This window comes from Ochotona princeps, chromosome 1, assembly GCF_030435755.1.
Source record: "Ochotona princeps isolate mOchPri1 chromosome 1, mOchPri1.hap1, whole genome shotgun sequence".
NCBI classification, from domain to species: Eukaryota; Metazoa; Chordata; class Mammalia; order Lagomorpha; family Ochotonidae; genus Ochotona; species Ochotona princeps.
The window spans coordinates 132,614,372-132,628,720 of NC_080832.1; the positions used below are offsets into that span (position 1 = coordinate 132,614,372).

Here is a 14,349-nt window from a genome sequence, read left to right on the forward strand (position 1 = left end):
AATGCTATCTCTCCTTTGTGCCTCCCTCAGGTTAAACGTAACAGAAGAGAGCATCCTTGACCTTAATACTATCTCTTCTTATGCTTTCCTGAGTTGTAAACAACAGATGAAAACATACCAAGATGCTGTGTTAATGTGTTCTCTCTCTCTCTCTCTCTCTTAGTTTAGCTAACATAAGAATAATTAGTCTAAGAATTGCTAGCTTCACACAAGATAAGAATGAATGAAAGTCTTTGTGTGACATCTGCATTTTTGGGGGTATAAAAGTCTTTGTTTTCTCAAATAAAGTGCATCCTCCTGAAAGTGTGGATGATGGCCTCAGTGTAGAATAATAAAATTGTTTCTCTGTTAGGCTTCTTCTTGTTGTATGTTCAATTAATCCTGACATCAGACATGGAAGAAAACATGAGTTACAGAGAGACTACTCAGATGAAAGACAGACTCCAACCTTGGTCTGCACAGGGCTAAGGAAAACAGCTGGGGTGACATTGTTTGCAGAGGCTGAGGCTAAAGCAAATGAGACTGAGGAATGACCAGCACAACCCCCTAAACAGACATGAATACACTCCAAACCAAAGCAAAACCAAAAACTGACATCCTCCTAGAACAAGAACAAAGAGGAAAGTATCAGTATAGAGTAGGAGTAACAAAACCTACCCATAAATTTGAAAGTAGTAGACACAACATAAAAATAAAATCTGCTTGACTTGAAGTGGAACATGAAGATCTGCAAGGCCTCAGGGAAGGAGAATAGAAAAGGAGCAAACAACATAAATCAGGAAACCAATGTTTCTCACTCCCCAAATGAGAAAATATAATCTCAATCTTAGAGTTACAGAATAATGACATTAAGGATTCTGAGACAAGGAATATTCAATAACATGTTACATAACTCCATGGTGCTATAATTTTTAAAAAACTTTATTCCCATTGTTGATTTTGTTTTATGGCTTTTTTATACCAGGGAATGTATAGCAACTGTATAATAGAAACTATCATATCCAGATGTGAGGGCATAATACATTATGCAACCCTACCACCAAACCAAAGAGAGACTCCCAAAGAAATTCTTAGATATGTCTTGACAATAAAATGCTGGACTCTTTCACTGCCTGTGCCTGTAATGTCAGGATACACTTAAATAGCAGAACGATGAACTTATGACGTTATGAAAAACTATGCTATTGTAATAATATGGGGGAAAGCAATTAGAGGATGGAGTTTGGGGAGGTGGTAAGGGAAATCCCAGAGCTTATAGATTGCATCATACAATTAAAAATACAACAGAAGTGGGAAAATGAAACTATAATAGAAACACTGAAACATTGGGAATAATCCTGGAAACCAAATACAGTAAGAACAAAGAACCCCAAACAGATTTGCCCCATAATGATACTCACCAAGACATAAGATTCCCCAACTCAAAAAAATGCAACCATCAAGGCTCTCATTTGTATTTGAAAATGAAATGAATATTTCCACAGTAAAAAAAAGTTAGAAGGATACACAAAGACTGATCCAACCCTAGAAACACTACCCAAAAATTCACTGAGGACAGTAAGAAAGGAATTTAGCCACACTCAATGAAGGCAAATGAGAAGGTCTTCCCATTAAAGCCCACAAAAGAAACCAAAGTTAAACAAACAGAACTGAACCCAAAAGTGACAGGACCAAATTTCATCCTATAAATATTATCTCTGGGTAGAAATGACTTGAATTCATCAATAAACTGACATCGATTAACAAAATGGACCAAACCAAGGCTCATCTATCTGTTGAAAACAAGAGACACATGTAACTAACAAAAATGCACAGAAGTTGTAAGTGAAAGGATGGAAAAGGACATTTTGCACCACGGAAAACGAATATTGAGCCAGTGTACCCAGCCTAACATCAGATGATATACACTTCACCAGGAAAATCATTGAAACAGATGCAGTGGAACATTACATAATGATAAAGGGATCCACTTACCAAGAAGAAATAATAATATTAATTATATTAGCATAAAATATTAGGGCCCCTAGCTGCATGATACAAGTATTAATGGAAATAAATGGAAATAAATTCCAGTACAATAATAGTGGGAACACCTCATCATGCTCAATTGACATATTAATGGAAAAGAAACTCAGGGAGGAAGGTAGATATCTCAAACAGACCATAGAACAATTGTATTTAATTCATATTCATAGAAGTTTTCATCTTTTGGATATTGAATATATACACTTTTGTCATTTGTACATGGCATATTCTCCAAGATAGATCATATTATAGCTCAGAAAACAAGCCTCAGCATTTTTTAATTGAAATCACTCATCTCAATACCTTAGAATATACACCCAGAGATGAGATTACTAGATCACGTGGCAGTATGATTTGAATATAGTTTGAGAATATTTCTGATATGTATATGATGGACACTTAGGTCTAGTGTGACATTGCTGAGCTGAAATCTTTCAGTGGCAGAGTCTTATGTTAGGAGATCAGGTTATCAGGGAGCATTGCCCTTGGAAATGCAAAACTGACAATCATAGAAAAGTTTGTGTTCATGGGAGCATACAATTATATGACAAAGGGACCCTACATGCTTGGATTTGTATGTGAATGGCTGCAGCTAAGGAAACATCTTATGGGGATGAAAAGTTTGAAAGAAAAGTGCATGCAAATTCCTTAGGCAGAGACTAGCATGCATTGATGCACAGTAATTGTTGACCTTGTTGATCATTTTTTTCTAATTGATTTGGCACAGATTTCTGCCTTCTTAATATGTACCAGATACTCATGTTGGTGTTGGGGACAAAGCATTAAATAAGCCGACGCAAATCAATCCTTTCTATTGCTGGCTGAGTAATTTTTCCTGTTATTCCCTCTCCAACTTCAGTCCATCCCAGTGTCACCTTGCAGTCTGATTAGTAATGTATACATAGTTAAGTCAGCTGGGGTAATTTCATTCTCAACTGTGAGATTTTGCATTTGGGGGTGTATTTGGGGGTCCAGTGCTAATGTAAAAATTTTCCTGCTACAAATTTCTTGCAATGATTCTGTGAAATGCCAAAACAGAGGGGATTCACTCTGGAAGCCGGAAAAGGGCATATTTTTTGTCTCTTCAGCTTTAGGAAATAATAGCAAAGAATATAAAGTTGATTATCAGAGGTTGTAGGTGGCATAGGAAAGGGATACAGAAAGGGAAGTTGTTGATTGAAGGACACAACATTTCAGTAAGACTAAAAGCATACATTTTACTGAACCATTGAAATTAACTCGAATCTCTTATAACATTTTACTCTGTCCTTCAAAATTGCTGATAGAATGCATTTTATTGAAGAAGGTAAGATTTTTGGTAATGGTGAGAATCTTACTGGAATACCAGCATCCCTTACTCAAAATGCCGTATTAAAGTCTTGTATAAGATTCTGACTTCTGAATCTAATATAATCCCTGGAATGCAACAGCCTAGGGATCTAGTAGTAATGTCCTTGCTGCACGGGCAAAACATATGGATTACGTTCCTGGATCTCAGCCCATTGAGACTCAGACCCAGCCATCTCAGACTTCTGTGGAGGAGACAGTGGATGGAAGCTCTGTATCGTTCCCTGAGTGTCTGCTTCTCAAATGCAAATACATATATATGTGTATCACATGTGTTATAACACATATATTTTAGTGAAATGCATTTCAGGAAAAAGTATACATTGGATAGTGAGTGATATGGTAATAACTTGCTTTGAATCATTGTATAATAAATATATTAATTACAATACATTTTATAAAAATAATTATTACTAAAAATGAATTTGTAATGTGCTAACTAATAACAGTAAGTCCTTTAGAGAATCTTAAATATCAAGAGAAAACTTGAAAGTATATATTATACTGTCCTCGAAAATGCACACCTAGAAGATGATATAATTAAACAGGTAAAACATGAAAATTGTCTTTTAGCAAATACATTAGTTGTGTCACATGTAATAGGAAAATTTACTGCATTCAAGTTAAGGTTTTCTCCTTGTTCCATATGATATCATTCTGAGGTTTTGTGTGTTCATGAACAACTGTACCAGGGCTAGTAAGAACAGGTGTAAATGAAGGATAGTAAGTAGCTCTGCAATGTGAGGCTGGCAGAGCAGACCTAACATGTCAGCTTCTAGAGCAGTTACCATCTCAGACTAACATTCATATTTTAAAGTAAAAGTTGGGCCTTAACAGCTCAGATGGATAGTTGTGTTCCATATTTGATTAAAGAGCATACATGAGAGGTCCACCAGAATGGAACCAAGAGTCTACTTTTATGCAGGTTGAGGACATGCTTGTTAAGAAGAAAAAATATCACCACTTAAAAGTCAGGTGGTGTTGGATTCATAAAAAGGACCAAGGAATAGAGCAGTTGTAATTGGATTATAGATTCACCTTTAGGCAAGACATAACAAAGAGGCAGCTTGTGTGTGTAGCTGGTAGAGTCTAGTGCCTGACTTTAGCATGTGTGGAATGTAATGGATTGTGATGGAGAGATGACAGAACACAGGTGACTGGGTGTGACTTAGTTACTAAGTATTCTTGATCTTGGTGCAGGGTATTGCTGATTTGGAGGGTGCCTTTCTCTCCCCAGAAATAAACTTATTCTGAAGTAAGATAAAGTATAGGAAATACATTCTGCATTCTGCCCTAAGTGAAGAAATATTACTTTTTGTGAGTAGGATTGGGAGAGGGCAGTTTCCTGATTTCAGGAGCTGTGTTGTTTCACTGACATGCTGACATGACAGCTGAACCAGCAGGGATGCAACAACAAGTCTCCTGAAGCAGTGGGGATAGCTTGACAAACCAACTGTGGCTTGTACCTGTCATGAAGTCAAGCTTATTGTTTACTTTTGTCTGTAGACAAGGACTGAGAGCATACAACCTGCCCAGGCAGGCCTGCCTTGAGAAATAAGTCCACCAGTGAGAAGTGTGGAACCCAGCTGCTCTGCTCTTCTGTCTTCTAGAAACCAGTAAAATTTTTCATTTTTTCCCTGGGGTGGCTCCTGTTGATATGATGTCAAGGACAGATCTGTCCTGCATCTACAGGTGAAATGACACTTGTGGGCCTGCAGGGAGATGAGGTGGTGCCAGCCCTTCACTATAACCACATCTTGGGGATACATCTAACAGTGAATTCACATCAGAAGCTTAGCTGGGGAAATGTCTTTCTCTGTGTCATGTACAGAAATCACCAAGAGCAGGTGAGTTCAGGCATGAAGCATGGCAGTTTTCAGGAAAACATATGGAAAATTCTGTTTTTTATATCAACTGTAAATTGATGAAATAATCAATTTTGTGAATTATTTAAGTACATATATGAAGATGATTGGAAAAGTAGAATTGCAGTTTTTTATGTACTTGAGATGAAATTGCATTCTGTTTTTCTTGCAGTAATATTTATTCAATTTACCTGATGTTATTTATTTCAATTAGATTTTACATCTTAAATGGACCAAACCTGAAATAATTCAGTATGCTTTGGTACTATTTATTTTTTCCCTAAAAGTTGGAAGTATTTTAAGTTATTGCTCAAAATTTTCACCACTGTTTCTCCTCAAGGATAATAAAGCATGGATACATTTTTAACACTAAATGTTAGTGTTTTCAATCAGTAGTCATCAACATGTTTCCATTATAGTGCTTGTTAATAATAGCTTTTATTACCATAAAATATCTATAAATATAATGTTCTATTTATACTACAATGAAAATGTTAACTTAGTTAAAACACATAAAAGTAAAGCAACAGAAGATACTTTCTTTTAAAATTGTTTATTTTTATTACAAAGGCATATTTATGGAGAGAGAGAGAAGAGAGAGAAAGAGAGAGAGAGAGAGAGAGAGAGAGAGAGAGAGAGAGAGAAAGAGGGAGGGAGAGAATATTGTATTTGCTGTTTCTATTCCCAGCAACAAGGGCTGGAGATTAGTAGATCTGAGTCAAGGAGTTTTTTCTTGGTCTCCCGTGTGGGTGTAGCGTACCAAGGCTTTTGCTCATATTTTCTGCTGCTTTCCCCGGTCATAAGCATGGAGCTGTATGGGAAGTGAAGCATCTGGGACACAAAGTGGCACCAATATGAGATGTTGGTATTTGCAGATAGAGGATGAGAACACTGAGTCATGACACTTATCCCTCAAATATTTTAGTACAATAAATTTTGAAGTAGTATTGAGTTCTTAAAATTAACAAACTTGTAATACTGATAAGAGTGCTGAAGTTTTTAAAGAGGTGAGAGAACTAATTCACAATACACAGTGACATTAATGTACATAATAGAAAATGGTCACCACATCAAAATTCTTGATTTCCTTCACAGGTGGCAAACATTTCACAACTTTCCTTGACTAATGCCCAATTCTAGTCACAGCAGAGTTATAGTGCTCTAGAATATTTAAAATGGAAAAGTGCAGGAAGAAAACATGCCATCTTAAAAGAATTATCCATTTTTAGCTGCACAGGTATAACATCAACTGATTTTTCAAATATTACAAATATTAGGATTTAAAATTCTCATCTTACAATTCTTGGATTTCTGCTTTAAGGAGGACCTTAATTTAGGTTACCTCATTCTATAAGGTCTGATGAGAGAACAGAGAGCACAGAACCCATGATACATTTTTTTCTAAGTTGATCAAATGACAGTATCTCTAAGGCTGTCACATCCTTGTTGGAGTGATGCACAGTTGCTCACGCTATTCAGCAGTTAAAACACAGTTTTATTCTCTCTTGGTGCTTAGTTCATTCTAATGCTTCTAAAATGCACTTTTAGGCAGGATTATTGGAGAAAGTTTTGAATCTCACCAGAACCACAGTGTATGATTTCTTATTATCCTGTGTACTTTTTGTCTCCTCCTTCTCCAGTGTTTTTTTTTTTTTCTTTAATATTTATCTTAAAGACCTTGGGAATTAAATTTTCAGACTGTGAAACTTTTATCAAAAGAATAGGTGACACATTGAAGTTAACCAGTTCTGTAGTGAGCTTACCCTATCTATTGCTCTGTGGTTTGTCCATGTCATTGAATAAATCCTTACGTGGAGCTAATCATGGTGGAACTGTTTATGTGATGATTCCGCCAGTTGATTCAATTCCATCAATAAACACTATCAACCTAGTGACATGTATCTCTTCATTTGAAATTCCTATTAAAATATAGTGCTGTGAATATTATGTGTCTTAAGAATTATGTAAACTCATGAAGATATTGGGATGCAAAGATCACTCTATAATACCAATATAATTTACTACTCATAATTGAACAAATTTTTAATAATTGATACTGTAAACAAGAAGGGAAAAGATAGTTTATATTATTTTGGGTGGCATCATTGTGGTTAAGCTGTCCCTGGAACACTGGCATGTTATATCTTTGTGTAAGTTCAAGCTCTGGTTACTTAATGTTCTTGATTCAAATTCCTGTTGCTAATGCACTTGGGAAGCAATATCTGAGGGATAAAGTACTTGGACCTCACGTACACGTAACAGAATGGAATGGAGTTCCTCAGCCCTAATTTTGGCCAGTTACACTCATCAACTAGATAGGCACTGGGGGAGTTAACTATTAGATGGAAGATTCTCTCTCTCTCTCTCTCTCTCTCTCTCTCTCTCTCTCTCTCTCTCTCTCTCGCTTCCTTTCAAATAAATCATTTAAAAATACATTCCCATACAAATTACTCCTGAATTTTTCCACAAGGGTGTTCAGATGGACTCTCACTGTCATTTCAGTTTTTCTCTCTTATGTATATATTAGTGTAACCCAAGACATTTCATCCTTCATCTTTACTTCCGTGCCCACTTCATTGTGATATTTGTTTCACCATGATCTATGACTACATAAACAATTTGGAGTTTAATAGGAAAGCCAGAATAAAGAGTGTGAATATTTTGCACACTTCTGTGCTCAGGGTCTTCACTGTCAGTCCCAGTAACCCCAGGCTGGCACGACTTGCAGTGAGACCTGAGTCGCACATTCATACTTCGGAAGTATTCATTTTGTTGAAAGAAATATCCAATTCCTTCTATATCATGATTATACAATAGGTTACCATGCCCAAATTTTGTTCATCTCATTACTCTCAGGCAAGTAGTATTAAAACAAATTCTGCTATTCTTCCATGATGTCAATGCCAAATAACTTATAAAAATGTGGCACACAAAATTTACTTTGAAGTTCAAATAAATATGTGTTATTTTCATGCTTACATGTATTATATAGGTAGACTGCTATTACTTGTTAGGTTATGGTAATTAAGACAACTTTCAAGAGAAATCATGTAAACATTTTACTTCACCTGTCAATGTTCATTCATTTTAGAGACACCTTCCTCAGTCAATTTGTATAATATGGAAAATCTCATTGGACATGGAAGTTTGATGGTCTCAAAGATCAAATCTCTTTCAGCACATGGTAGACTAATTCAAACTGAGCAACACACGTGAGGGGACATCACCCAAATAATTCTATAGTAGCAGAGGCAAATACTGAAATTCTTACCCAGTATTCTTTACTTTTTATTTGCTAATTTATTTTCTTTATTAATACACTATTTTTATTAATTCTTACTCAGTATGCTTTACTTTATTTACCAATTCATTTACCAATTATTTTACTTTAATGCATGGCTCATGATAAATGAATTAGGGTAGTATAAGCCCATACATATGTAAGTAAAAATGATTGCACTTATATACTCCATGCTTCAATATATTATTGAAACTGAATTGGTATATTCCTTCAAATATGTAAATGGTGATTCATTTAGTCAATTTTGTCCTGAATCCATGTTATGTTGAGGGTGCACATATGTGTTTTTGGAACAATCAGTCACCAGTGCTGACATACAAGCATTTTTGCTTTGCCAGATTAGATCTTTGAACAAAGTTCACCAATCATTTAATCAAATTTGCAATGTGTACTTTGTTCATTCATGCATGTCTTGTGGTTGCAGAAGAATTATTTTGTTCATTCATTCATTCCTGAATATGAATTATTAAAGATTAGTATATGTATGCATTGTATGTTTTCAGAGTTTTCTTGTAAATGTTTTGAAATAAAAATGAAAAATTAGATTGTTTTGTTACAGAGTTTTTTGATATCCATGAATTGAGGAATCTTGAAAGGATTAAAAATTAACATAATGACAAAATACTTGTTGTGGAGACAGAAATGCAGAATTTTTAAATTTAGAAATTTCTATTAAACATTCAGGGCTCATTATACAGAAATAGTCTAAATAAATATGATGGTATGTGATAGTTTTCAGGACAAAAGTGAAGATCACATGTGGTGAGATGTAGTTATTTTATTTTATAGGTTTCCGAAATATTTTCAGTATGCTGAGATGAATAAAGTCATCACTAATGTTACTTAAAAATGTATATTTTTTCCAAGCTGGAATTGGAATCTTTGCCAATACCTTCCTCCTTGTCTTCCACATCTTCACAATCCACCAGCTCCATAGGCCAAGGCCCACTGATATAACTACCTCTCACTTAGCTTTTGTCCACATTGTAATGCTACTTACTGGACTACTCATTTTATCTGAAGACATGTTCCAATTGTTGCATTTTTCAAATGCATTGAAATGTAAGGTTTTGTTCTACGTGAGTAGAGTGACACGGAATCTCTCCATCTCCACTACCTGCCTTTTGAGCACCATTCAGGTCATCACCATCAGTTCCAGCTCCTTCTGCTTGTCAACATTTAAACAGAAGCTCACAAATTATATTATCATTGCTTTCTTCTGTTTTTGGTCCCTCAACCTGTTTTCCAATAGCCACATGATCATCTACACTGTAGCTCATTCCAACAGGACCAATCTACTCACTGTCAGTAAGTACTGCTCACTTTCCACGATGAACTCTGTCGTCATGGCACTATTTCTCTCACTTTCTTTGTTCCAGAACATCTTCTTTGTAGGTATCATGCTGCTGTCCAGCATGTACATGATAATTTTCTTATGTAGCCATCACAGGAAGTCTGAGTACCTTCATAGCATGAGAATTTCCCCAGCAAAACGGGCCACTTGTACTGTCTTAGTGTTGGTGAGTTTCTTTGTGATTATGTACTGTGTGGATATCATCATCTCATCGTTCTCAACTGTACTGCAGAAATATGAACCTGCAGTCCTGGATGTGCAGGCAGTTGTGGGAAACGTCTATGCAGTTGTGAGTCCATTGGCTCTTATCAGTTCTGATAAAAGAATAATTGTCATTCTGCAAAAGTTGACTGAAATGATAATAGTTTTGTCAAGTTGATGAAAAAAACCTGAAATGTGGATACTTTCATCTGCTAAATAAAATAATCCCGGATCTTAATCTTATACAAATATACAGAATTCACTGGTATTTTCAACTTGCATATGCAGTATGGAAGTCCCAACATCTGCGTTACCTCTCATAATTCAAAGTTCTTCCTGCATTGAAATTTGTGTCCTTTATACTTTCCTAACTTAAAGAATGAGAATGTTCTTTCATTCTATTCATATTAATTTCCCTTCGATACCTAATTCCTAAGACTTTGTAATAGAGAGTAATGTAAATCTTAAATCTGTATTAGTAATTGCAAGAGATTTGCTCACCAGATGTAAGTCAATAAGCTTAAGAGCCACTATATAATATATACAATTAAAAATGTGTTCATACCAACAAATAAATTGCTGAATAAATGAAGTAGTGAGGGCAAAGACACATTTTGTTTTGTAGAGCAAATAATTTAATGGAAATTCTATACTCAAGGAAATAAAGCATAATTATTTAGCTCAATGATCAAGGCAAATAGAAGCTTTCTCATGCTGATGGAATGTATCTGAAGAATGATATGATAACAGGGTATCATAATTATGTATCTCTCTCAATCTCAAGACTATAGTTTACTCACTAAAAATGTCAACAAATCCTAGTGGAGACCCATCTACAAATTTGTTGAACATTAATTCATTAAAGTTACAAGGTGCTGGAGCAACAGAGTTAAATAGATGTGCCCAAGATTCACCTATTCTTCCACAGGAAATAAACAAAATATTAAATGGAAAGTTGGATTTTAGAGTACGTACCAGAGCAACATCCCTGGAACCAAGTAAAGGGGTATTATAAAATTGTGACATGATAGTTTGGAGATAGAAACAAAGGCAAAGCCAATGTCAACATAGTCCAGGGCTGGGCAATCCAAATTTCAGGGGGAAATGTAAAAAGAAGAGCTTCAACAGAGGGCCTCTTCATAAACAACATAAATTGGCAACTCTAGATTGAAGAGGAATCTGTAGTTGTTACTAGGTTCCCAGTAAGGTCAGCTAATTGTACCCTTCCTCTCTTTATCATCAGGTCACTTTTTGTTATTGTAATGTCCCAACCACACTGGGATCTATTAGCAGGGCTTCCTTGATTCCCTCTCAGATTTTCCACCAGAGGAGGCCAGTTCATATGCCTGCCTCATTCCAAGTTGTGGTAGTAATTATACTCCAACGTCTGTAGTGTCCTGTGTTTGTTCACCTGTACTGCTGCCATTGCTAGCCCTGCTTACATGAGTTCAGCTCTTTAGGTGGTAGCTAAGATGTTGTACATCCAGTAAACTCCCAGAAACATCACCACTCCCCAGATCCAGGCCCACTGATGAACGTTGGAGTTCTGTGAGCATAAGATCCCAGAACCTGTATCTCTAACTCACAGTCTTCACTTGAGGGAGATACCAGTGTACTCACTCCACTCTCCTGAGACTCTGACATCCATTGGCATTAGCTGGGGATCTGTGTTATTGCAAAACTCTTAGCTTTACCTACGAACAAAGATCCTCCCTATGGCAATGATTAAGAGGTGGTTCTCCATCTAGTCATGCTCTGAGTAATCCATTGATTCCATAGCTGCCAGAGATCTTCACGGTTTACACTTACAATAGCAAACTAAGATATAGGGAAAATATAGCATCTAATTGAAGCTGAAACCAAATTGAAAAATGAAGGCACATCAGTTTGAAAAAAAACTCCCTTTACCATGCAGGTCACACTTTTACAGTGACGTGATGATTGATTTGCCAGAAATCAATGAAGGGAAACAAGAAGTGTGAAAAAGCAGTGAAATATTCAGCCTTCAAAGAAAGACAGGTGTGCTTTAGAATATTCCAGTGAAAAGTGTGAGGAAGTGCCTGATAAAGAATATAAAATAATGATTATAAAGGTGATGAAACAGATGCAGAACAGTGCAAGTATTAAGTAGAAGAAAACCTAAGGAAACAATGCCTGATAAGTTAAAAATTTACCGAGGCATCTGAGATATTCTCCTGACATCTCACACAATGACTGTAATAATTTAGAATAAATAAATAATTCAAGGAAAACTACATGGGGATTAGAGGTCATTTAAATGTTTTCATGATATTGACACTTGAAGTCCCAGTGGGTTTTAATTTTCTTGTAAAAAAACTTCTCAAAAACATTATTTAGCTTTACTTTCTGCTAGAAGGAACAGTTTAATACAACTCATGCCATATTACCCAAAACTCAAGTATTAAAGATTGTGGCTTGGAAATTAGGACAAGATGTTACTTCTGATTTTTCTACAAGTGTATGTAAATGATGGCTCTAACATTCTTACTTTGTTGGGCTTTAAACTTCATTAATAAAGTTGTTATGGATAATGAAAAAAGAAGAAAAACAAGCAAATATTAATAGAAAACATCAACAAATGAATTTAAAGATACCTTTGAAGTCTTAAACAAGCAGAAGATACCTTTGAAGTCTTAAACAAGCAGAAAAAAGAATATGTGAGTTTGAATGTGAAATATTCCATTCACACAAATAAAAGATAAAGGCAGCTTCAGGATTTTGGGAACACCATCAAATGAAGAAAATGTCAATTACTTTGAATCCCTCAAGAAAAAGATACAATTTCAGGGTGTGGGAGCCTAGAAAACCTTTGAAATTAAATAGCTGAAAAATTTCCCAATCTGGAGAATAACATTAGAATCCATAGGAAGCCCATGCATTCTCTAATAAAAAAACAGAAGAAAACCTCAAGCTCATGTATCGCACCTTCGCTTTAAGAAAACACAGAGAAAACTAGAATTTGCAGAAAAAATACACCAAATAACAATTAAAGATGCCTATTAGAATAGTAGTGCATTTTTCAGCAGACATTATACAAGGCAGCGTTAATGGAGGTATACTGCTAATTCTTAAAAAGAAAAAAAAAAAACAACAACAACCACACTCTATACATTGAAGCTACCCTCATAAAGATTACGGAAGAAATGGGTAATTTCCAAGATAAACATCAAAGAAGCTCATCCCTGCCACATAAAAAAGCCTTAGAGGACATCCTGCAGTGAGTTTAACATAGAAGTAAAAGAAAAGCCATCTTGAAACCACATCTAATGAGCATAAGCTAAAATACTTTCAGTAAGTTTAGTACAGTTTCTTAGCAGATCAATTCTAAGAGCACAACAGAAGGATCATCCACCATTGTCAAGTGGGATGTACCCAAAGGACATAGGACTGGTTCAAGATACAGTCAATGTTCCAAGCACATTGGCTCAGTGATTTTATCCTTGCCTGTCATGCAATAGGATCCAATATGGGCACTGGTTCATGTTCTGGCTGCTCCAGCTCTCTGCTTGTGGCCTGGGAAAGCAAGACAGGACGGCTCAAATACTCTGGACACCACAATTTCTTTCTAGACCCAGAAGAAGCTCTAGCTCCTGGTGTCAAATTGGCTCAGCTTCAGCCATTGCAATCATTTGTGGAGTGAACCAGGAAATTGAAGCTCTTTCTTTGTGCCTCCCTCTCTCTGTAAACCTCCATTTACTGTTAAATAATTAAAATAAAATAAACATTTAAAAATGACATATAGTGAAAAACTATACTACATTATATCAATAGAATGAAGGCTAACAATTAAATTATCTTCTAATTAATTGTACCAATGGTATTTGATGAAATTCTTTATTTATTCATGCATAAAGTTCTCATAATGAAAGTTACAAGTCCTATGTAAAAACATCAGCAAACATCATGCCGAATAGAGAAAAAGCTGAAAGTATTTCTACTTAATTATGGAAGCAAACAGAATGCCCTTTTTGTCTGCTCCTATTCAACCTAGAAATTTTAGGATACACATATGGATAAAAAAATGCATATGAATAGAAAATAAAGAAGCAAATTTATGCCTGATTTTAAAAGAGAGTAAAATATTCATAAAAAAAGAAACCTATGAACTCTCTCGGATTTGTTTTAAATTATATATATGAATTCATTAAAGGTGTTAGGATACAAATACACACAAATCTCAAAAGTGCTTTCAAATTTCAAATATATGTTCGTATATATATATATATATATGCATC

General features: G+C 35.4%; 1 protein-coding gene across 1 annotated transcript; it reads left to right on the top strand.

Moving 5' to 3' along the window:
- The first annotated feature begins 9,374 nt into the window (after window positions 1-9,374).
- LOC131481884 (putative vomeronasal receptor-like protein 4) lies at window positions 9,375-10,271 on the top strand. The gene has a single exon (XM_058672490.1). The coding sequence runs from the start codon at window positions 9,375-9,377 to the stop codon at window positions 10,269-10,271; it is 897 nt and encodes a 298-aa protein (XP_058528473.1).
- The last annotated feature ends 4,078 nt before the right edge of the window (window positions 10,272-14,349 follow it).

Excerpts from the sequence above, each read along its gene's own strand:
- LOC131481884 (XM_058672490.1), top strand. The coding sequence starts at position 9,375 with ATGTTACTTAAAAATGTATATTTTTTCCAAGCTGGAATTGGAATCTTT.